This window comes from Nematolebias whitei, chromosome 4 (genome assembly GCF_014905685.2).
Source record: "Nematolebias whitei isolate Nwh7 chromosome 4, NemWhi1, whole genome shotgun sequence".
NCBI lineage: Eukaryota > Metazoa > Chordata > Actinopteri > Cyprinodontiformes > Rivulidae > Nematolebias > Nematolebias whitei.
In genome coordinates, this window is record NC_056501.1 from 24,814,663 (window position 1) to 24,823,489 (window position 8,827).

The 8,827-nt window shown below is 41.8% G+C and overlaps 1 protein-coding gene across 1 annotated transcript; it reads right to left on the reverse strand.

Moving 5' to 3' along the window:
* Positions 1–590: 590 nt before the first annotated feature.
* Positions 591–3,977, reverse strand: irg1l (immunoresponsive gene 1, like). Its single transcript, XM_037675351.1, has 6 exons — positions 3,945–3,977; positions 3,491–3,545; positions 3,202–3,389; positions 2,919–3,011; positions 1,950–2,155; positions 591–1,518 (listed from the first exon to the last, which is right to left on the reverse strand). Exons 1-6 carry the CDS (start codon positions 3,960–3,962, stop codon positions 591–593), a joined length of 1,488 nt encoding a protein of 495 aa, XP_037531279.1. The 5' UTR covers positions 3,963–3,977.
* Positions 3,978–8,827: the final 4,850 nt, after the last annotated feature.

Genomic DNA, 8,827 nt, shown 5'->3' on the forward strand with positions numbered 1-8,827 from the left:
GGAATAAGCGGGTAAAGATAATGGATGAATGGATGGATGGACATGAAAAACTGTACATAAATAATCTGATCAAATGAAAACAACATGTAAATGTTTTTTACAAATGAAACATCTCCATAAATGATTTTTACTCATTTTATTAAGACAATAACACAAGAAGACAAAGGTAGACATTTAGCCATTACAGTACTATAAACACAACCATAATGGTAAACTCAGGTAAAAATACATAATGCAATATTTTACAATATATATTGGATTTTCTATACAGTATAACAATATCTGAAGGTGCTCAGTAAAAAAATAAACAAACAAACAAACAAAAAAACTTGTTTGTTCAATTTCCAGTGTTTGACTACATTTTAAATGTATAATATAAATTTATTTACAAGTAAAACTAAAAATCTAAATGTTAATTTTGTACAGTGAGCATCAGGCATGATGGTCTGGCTTGATAAAGCAAACAGCATATGAAAAGAAATACCTAAAGATTGAGTTTAGCAGCTTCCTTGAATCAAACATCTCATATACTAATGCTATTTATGGTTCTATTTACAGTATATTTTGTTATGTTGTGTATCTGTAAATTTTTACTGCAGTTGTGAGAGAAGAGTGCTGCAGTCGTCCAGTGTGTCCAGATCATCCACTGCTTCAATCAGACGCTCAACCTTCTCTGGTGGAAGCACCACACCTGCATTGTTTCTGAACTTCTTCCTCAGGCTCTCAATGGTCAGTGGGTTTCGCCAGTGACCATAGAAGGTGTCACAGCGCCCCTTTAGAATGTCTCCTCCAGCTAGATTGACCTGGACTTCAGCGTACATACGGTTGAAGTTAGCAGGGTTGTCCTGAGGATGCTCCAGGCGGACGCGGCTCAGCAGGGCGTGCAGCTCGGGGCGCCTCATGGCAGCTGGGCTGAAGGACTGAACGGTCACCTCACCGTCCAGGAGAGCGCTACAGGCATTAAACTGGAAGGAGTGGCGTGCCTCGTGCTCCGACTCTGGAAAAGGCCTGTTGATGTATTTAGACAGAGGGACTCTGAGCAGGATGTCCTGGACCTGATCAGGGGAGACCTTTCCTGGGTCAACTCCAACAAGAAGCTTGTGGACCGAAGCTGCAGCATCTGCCACCCAGTGCATCCCCAGATGGGCAGGGAAGCGCTTAAAACCCATGTCCTGCTCCTCTAGGAGGAACACATGACCATCATCACTGGTCAGTTGTAAAGCTTGTGGGACATAATCTTCATAAAATGCATTAAAGCCCGCCACTCCTGCTACAGCATCCAAGACCAGAGGACTGGCCTCTAGGCCTCGGGAGGCCAGCAGAGCAGCTTCCAGCCCCAAACGGGAAGCGTTGCCAATATGAAGGGGTTTGGACTGAGTGGCAGCGTTCGCCATCGGAGCTCCAGCTAGAGAAGCAGCTATAGCCAGGGCATGACTGCACTGAGACGGATCCAAGGACAAGAGGCGAGCACAAGCTGCTGCACTTCCCATAGGACCCACCACGGTGGGGGGGTGGAACCTAACCAAACAAACACAGAGACACTTTAGTTAGAATTTATTTACTCTGGTGACAAAAAAAAGTGGACTGCGTCATCATGATTATAACAACATCTGCCTGAAAAGCTCTTTGTCCAAATGACTTTTCTTTGCTGTGGCTCTCAAGGATGCCATTTTTTGTTTTAATTTAAGTTTGTTTATTTTATATATTTTTTGATAAGTGGACAAACTCAAATGAGGGTTATTTAAGTTTTCAAAATGCTCACCATTGGAGTGTGTTGTGGAATTTTCCAAACTGTGCTAAAGCTACCACGGAGCCTCTGCTGTTCCTAAGATTTCACGATTACATTCTATCCACAGCTCACTGACAGCATTAAGGCATTACAGACTTCACCGCAGTGCTGAGATCAGCACAGTCAAAGAACCAAATTTGACTCTTGCCCCAGCACTGACCTCTTGGGGATGTTGTGCGCCTCATTAGAGAACCTCATTAGACGACCCTGGATCTCGATGCCGACATTGAAGGCCAGTAAGAAGTCCAGGCCACTTGGTTTACTGTTAGCTGGCATCATGTCACTGAGAGCTAACACGGCAGGAAGGACGGCTCCTGAAGGATGAGTGGCTGGGTGCCACGTATCATCAAAGTCCATGGAATGTGTCTAGAAAACAACATATTTTAATCATCGTCACAGTAAAACTGAAAGCAGTTAGGATGGTAATTTGTTTGCAGTGGCTCTGTTTGTGCCAGCTCTAAATGGTCCAGTTCACTTCTCCACCCAGGTGTTCCTACACTGACTCTTTTTTCCTCATGTCTTGGCAAGTTTTAAAAAGAGAAAAAACACTTTCATTCCCTCAGCCTTCATAGGAAACTGCAGGATGAGAAATTTAGCTTCTTTGGAAATGGCCTCCCCCTCCCCCCACACAGTCCTTCTGAGCTCTTTTCATTTTTACATCACAAGTAATTTAAAGGGCAGCACGGTGGCGCAACTGGTAGAGCTGCTGCCTCTCAGCGAGCAGGTCCCTGGTTCAAACCCCAGTCCAGGGGCCTTTCTGGGTGGAGTTTGTATGTTCTCTCCGTGCATGCGTGGGTTTTCTCCGGGTACTCCTGTTTCCTCCCACAGACCAAAAACATGCATGTTAGGCTGATTGGTAACTCTAAATTGTCCCTAGGTGTGAGTGAGAGAGTGAATGGTTGTTTGTCTCGTTTGTCTCTATGTGTCCCTGTGAGGGACTTGTGACCCGTCCAGGGTGTACCCCGCCCCTCGCACAGTGATTGCTGGACATGGGCACCGGCGACCCCCGTGACCCAAAAAGGAACAAGCGGGTAAAGAAAATGGATGGATGGAAGTAATTTAAAGACCATGCTGTTGCAGAAACAGCCACTGAGTCGTGTAAAGTCTTTTCCACTTTTTTATTACTCACCGCCACTCCATTGACGAAAGCTGCCAGAGTTGGAGAGAGCCTGATGCCTCTGCGTCCGTACACAGAGCTGATGTGATCAGGAGCGTACATGTACTAAAAGGACATGAAACACATAGTAAAGACTTTTTAATAACCAGAGATCCTTTTCCCCCTTTTCATCTCATATGTCCACAGTCAACATTTGCAAAGACCTCTGTTTATATAAGGTCAGACTTTCAGCTGGCCTTGCATCAGGCACTCATAAAATGTTGTTTTCATCCCCTCTCCTTTCATTTTAATTCACCTGGCAGTGCTGAAGGGCCAGTTCAAACACATCTGTCGTGCTTCCAATGAGTCCGACCCCAATGCTGTCCAGCATCATCCTTTTACTGCGGTGGAGAGCTACAGGAGACATATGCTGAGACTGTATTTCACTGATGAACTTCCCAAAACTGGCTGTGACCGTGTCCTCAGGGGCTGGATGTTTCAGGACTGCAGGAATAAAATGATAAAGCAGATTTTATTATAGTCAGATCATGTAAAAAACTAAACAAATTGTTGGTGTTTTAGACAAAGATGAGCTATCTATTTACCGTCCAGTGCAGATTTATGCAGTCCTCTGACAGCCTGCACAGGTTTAATGGTTTTCTGTGGGACAAACGGATCAGAATATGTTCATTAGTACCTATAAAGACACATCCCAAGTTTGTCTTGGCCTGCTGATTTCCATGGCAGGCGTTTTCTTGGTCAAACTCTAATGATAGTTTCCAAGCCCAGGTTTCTTTTCTCAAAGAGCTATTGTAGGAGAGCTAAAACAGGTGTGGCTCAGCCTCTCAACTTTTAAAAAGAGCTTTCAAAATTCTTCTCTACTCAAGAAAACTGAACAGAAATGTATATAATTTACATTTTTAGCAAAGAAAGACTTAAAAAAACTAAATATTTAATTAGATTGTAATACGTCCAGCCATTTAAGAGTATATTACAATTTATCTCACACTCAAGATTTATTACAGTCCATAAAAGTTAAGGTAGAAGTGTAAAAGTAACCTGTAGCACGGAGAGCATGGTGTCAACCTGATGTTTCTGTCAAAACAACCTTCTTCGATGCAGCAGTTTTACTCTGAAGGATGCTGGTGCTTTTCTGACTGAGAATCCACCTGCCTTATATAGTCCAGGACTCACGGGGGCCACAAATACCTCACTTAAGGGAAAGGGAAGGGCAGGTATGTCTTTGTCAAAATGAAGAATTTCCGTTGAAGTCATTATCTTTGGTGTGACCAGCAGCATCATCAATATGTTGAGGGAGGAGGAGGAAAGTGCACCATTTGTGAAAAGTAGTAAGATGTGATGTCACCTCTCAGTACAGTGATTGAGCTGGAAGAGTGGGGGAATTTTCATCAGCTCCTCCTACACAACACAAAGTCTTATTTATAACAAACTTTCTTCCCTGGCTGGAGCACAACTCAACAGTTCATCAGTCTGAGCAGCTTCCACAGGTAAGACATTTGTCACCCTTTTTTTATTTACTTAGATAAGCAAACATTTTACTTAATGTACTTTGTAACCTGTGCAGAAGTTAAGAACTAATACGTTAATAATGGTGTACTTTTATATCAGACTAATTCTGTACATTATGCGTGACAAGACACTAATGTACAAACAACACTATTTTTCCTACTTATGTATAAAAGCACATAGTTTTATGACAAAATTAAAAAAAAGCTGTTTTAGAGTAAATATCACTGAACAAAAATTTTATATCTGAGAACAAAGGGACTACATGTACTTTGAGAGATCCTAGGACTATGTTGCAGAGATTTGAGCTGGAACTATGAATGAAACAAGTCTCTTTGTGACACACAACAATGCCTCGGTCTCACTCCTGCCTGGGAAGGGCCAGTGAGTTTCATGTGTGTGTGTTTGTGGGTGTGTGTGTTTACACATATGAGACAAAATAATTCCTGCTAACATTTTACAATAAAGTACACAAAATTTGATTAACTAATAGGGGATGCCTCAGGAACGAATCAGGAGCTAATGGGTAGTTAACCAGTACTTACTGGGGAACACGCAGTCAAGCCTTATTAGGAGCTAGACTACTGGTTTGTTACCATAGAAACAGAGGAGAAATTCTCCATGTGGGTTATGAATAAACCCTTCACCAGTGAGGACACAGCTCAGACATAATTAAGATGACAGCAGTACAAAATTATGAAATTGCTAATCAGTGTTAAGAATCTAATAAAATCAGTAACCAATGGGAAACAGGTTTTTGACAATTGCGAACTGTGACCTCACTGGTGCAGGGTTTATTCAGAACCCACATGAAGAATTTCTCCTTTGTTACTGTGGTAACAAACCAGTAGTCCCCTAATAAAGCTTGGCTGTGTGCTCCCCAGTAAGTACTGGTTAACTAACCATTAGCTCCTGATTTGTTCCTGATTCGTTCCTGAGGCATTCCCTAGTAGTTAATCAAATTTTGTGTACCTTATTGTAAAATTTACCATATTCTCTAAAAGCACAACATTATTTTATCTCTAAATAGTTAGAACTTGTAAGACTTGACATGTTTGTCATCTGTCCATTTTTTCATGGAGGGTCACATCATCATCATCATTGTACTGAAACTCTGGCGCAACAATTTCCTGCAGGATCAAATAGTTCTATCTTATCTTATCTTATCTTATCTTATCTTATCTTATCTTATCTTATCTTATCTTATCTTATCTCATCTCATCTCATCTTATCTTACCTTATCTTCACATACAAACACAATGGTGGTGATTGGCAGCTATATAATAATGCTACAAAAATACTTTTTGAAAAGTGTATCCTTCATTGAATCTGAAAGAAAAATGTAAAATATTATGATAATATTTATTGTGTGTTGTCTATATCATTTTTAGGTGCTTCAGTTCAGCTGCAGAATAACTACAAAAGCATCATGGCAGCTTCAGATGGGTTTCCTGCCAGTTTCTATGGAGAACCTGGAGTGTTGGGCTTGTTATCAAATGGGATCAGTGCATTCCTTGTTCTTCTACAGAACTTCAACACAGCTCGTACTGGAAATCAACCAGCTGGAGTGGAAAACATACTGGCAGGTAAAACATGACAGCAATGATAAGGATATATACCTGTAAAACATTTATAAAAATGTCTTACGTTTGTTTTTAATGCTTCTTACAGGTGTTCATCTCATCCTGATTGGTGGAATATGTCAACTGGTGGCTGGATTGCTTTCTTTTCGTAAATACGATCACCTGAGTGGCACTGCCTTCATTGGTTACGCTGCTCTTTGGGGAAGTTACGGTGCTACCAGAATCTACTTTGGTGCCTTATTTAACAATCAAACAACAACATCAGTGTCAGGACATACAGGAAACGATTCAATCACTACCATGATAGGAAACATGTCTCGCAATGAGTCACCTCAGTGCCAGTTATGTCTGTCCATAGATGAGTCAGCTATTGCTGGCCTGGTCCCTTACATCCTCCTGTCATTTCTTCTTGCGTTTTGCTCTGCCACAGTCAACTACATCATGCCTTTTGTTTTTGGAGCCATCACTGCAACATTAATTTTTGAAGCAGCAGCTCTAGTAACAGGCTCCTGGGCTCTGGTGGTCTCAGGGGTTTTGGAGTTGCTCATTTTGCTATTTGCCATCTATGGCTCAGCTGTTCTGCTCATCAAAGGTCTGACTCAGCGTTATGCCCTCAAAGGCTTTGGGACCCCCTTGTTTAATGTTCTCCTGCTCGGGACTCCCAACTCAACAAAAACACAGAGCGCTGGCCAAGAGAAGAAGAAGAACACAAAGTATGCAGAGCCCATGGCCTTAGGTTTCTTCTGTGACTCCATTGCTCCATTCATCTTTGCTTTTTACAGCTTTGGGTACATGAAATCATTTGGTTTAGGAGTTGCGTGGGTTTCAATCATCTCAGTTGCCCAGTTCCTCTCCAGCTACTATGCTCATTTGCGCCAAGATTGCTACCACACTACAAAGTTTGGATTTCATGCCACATATTGGCTGATCAAGGCTTGGGATGAGTTTGTGGCATCTGCTCTATTAGTGGAGCACAATGAAGTTATATCTGGAAGGAAAGAAATGGTGGGAGACTGGTTCTTTATGGTGGCAGGCCTGGTTCTCTGTGTGGGAAGCCTGAACATGGACGTCCTGGAAGTGATCCACAACTTGCTCTTCGTCCTTCTCACGGTCTCAACGATCCCTCAGATCCCCCTGCAGGGTTACTACATCTTCTTTGGTGTAGCCTGTTCTCTCTTCACTGCAGTCTCTGTGTACGGCACCTTCTCACGTCTCATAAACACCATCGCAGAAAAGGTCCTTATACCTGTAGGACCTCAGCCAGTTTCCTCTGAGCAGCTGAAGAATGCACTGAACTGTAGAAGGTCTGAACAAGAAGCACTGCCCCAAACTGACCAGACCTCAGATGCCCTGTTTTACCTTTTAAATGGGGTTGCAGCTCTTTCAGCTCTTCATTCACATGTGTCAAGTGAGAATCCTTCTTTCCTTCATCTGACTGTCCCCTGGGTCCTGATCGCTGGAGCCATTGTCCAGGTCTACGTCAGCAGGCTCCAAGTTACAGGAGGTGGCCGCTTCGGATCAGTTATCTCCTCCTTCTATGTGGTTGTATGGGCAACTTGGACATGGTTTCGATTTGCAGGTACAGTATGCAAGAAGAAATTAATGTTCTGATATGTTTTACTCTGATTTACCAAATGTTCTAATCCCAGTTTATATTTTGTATTCTAGGAATTCAGCTTCAGTTCCCTACTGAGGCAAATTATGGTTTTACTGCAGGGGCCATTGCTTTTCTGGTCATTAATGCCTTTCTTATGTTGATTGGTAAGTTCAGACATATGGTTTTAGATATAGATATCTGTGTTTTGGATAGTTTTAATTTTTAATTTGTATTTTTTTTTTCAGCTGCTTACAGGAACCTGGTTCTTCTGTTTTTAACAACAATCATGGAAGTTGTTCTGGTTTGCTTCCTTCTCTCCACTCTGCAGAGACTGCCATACCAACTTGAAAGTAATTCAAATAACACCTAATGACAAATGATCTTTTTAAGTCTAGAAGTATGTGTTCATTAAACATAAGATGCTTAACATTATGTGTCCATCTTGTGCAGTGGCCATGCTCGCTCTGGTTTCCATCACTTGTTTATATGGAACTTTGGCTTCACTTCTGAACTGCATCTTCTCACAGAGAATGCTACCAATGGGCCCTCCAATCATAAAGGTAACAAATTAAACAATAAAGTTGTTTTTATTTTAAATTTAAACTAATGTGTAGTTTAATAAACTTTTTGTCTAATTATTAATTTATTTTAGGATAAGGTTAAACAGGAAACATCTGAGGAGCCGCCCTGTCCAGTGGCCAGCTCCCGTCTCACCAGTGGTCTCCACAAGATTTCTGGCCTTCTAGAAGAGGGGGGAGTATGTGGTATTCCCACAGATACTGTTTATGCTTTGGCTGCTTCCTGCAAGAATCCCCAGGCGATAGAGAAAATCTATAACATTAAAGTAAGAAAGAAAAATATGGTTTCAGTAAACAAACAAACAAACAAAACACTTAAATGAATCTTTACGTGTATTTTATGTAACAATCATTGTCTTCCTGGGGGGCTGTGGCTGAGTGGTTAGAGCAGTTGTCCTCCAATGCGAGAGTTGGGGGTTCGACTCCACCAGCAGTCACATGCCGAAGTGTCCCTGGGCAAGACAATGAACCCCTCATTGTCTCTGATGTGTGTCCCATTGGTGTACAGAAATAGTAGAGTGCTGTATGAATGGGTAAACGAGGGCACAGATTGTGTTGTAAAGCGCTTTGAGTATCTTGATAAGATACTGTATAAAGGTGGTATAAAGTACAGTCCATTTACCATTTGCCGTTTCTTAAATGTGTTCATCTCCAGGA

Bases quoted from the DNA above. Each gene is read 5' to 3' on its own strand.
- irg1l (XM_037675351.1), bottom strand. The intron at 3,012-3,201 runs GTGAATTAAAAT...ATGTCCTTTTAG, and splicing joins TGGCCCTTCAGCACTGCCAG to TACATGTACGCTCCTGATCA. The intron at 1,519-1,949 runs GTCAGTGCTGGG...TTGTTTGGTTAG, and splicing joins GCGCACAACATCCCCAAGAG to GTTCCACCCCCCCACCGTGG.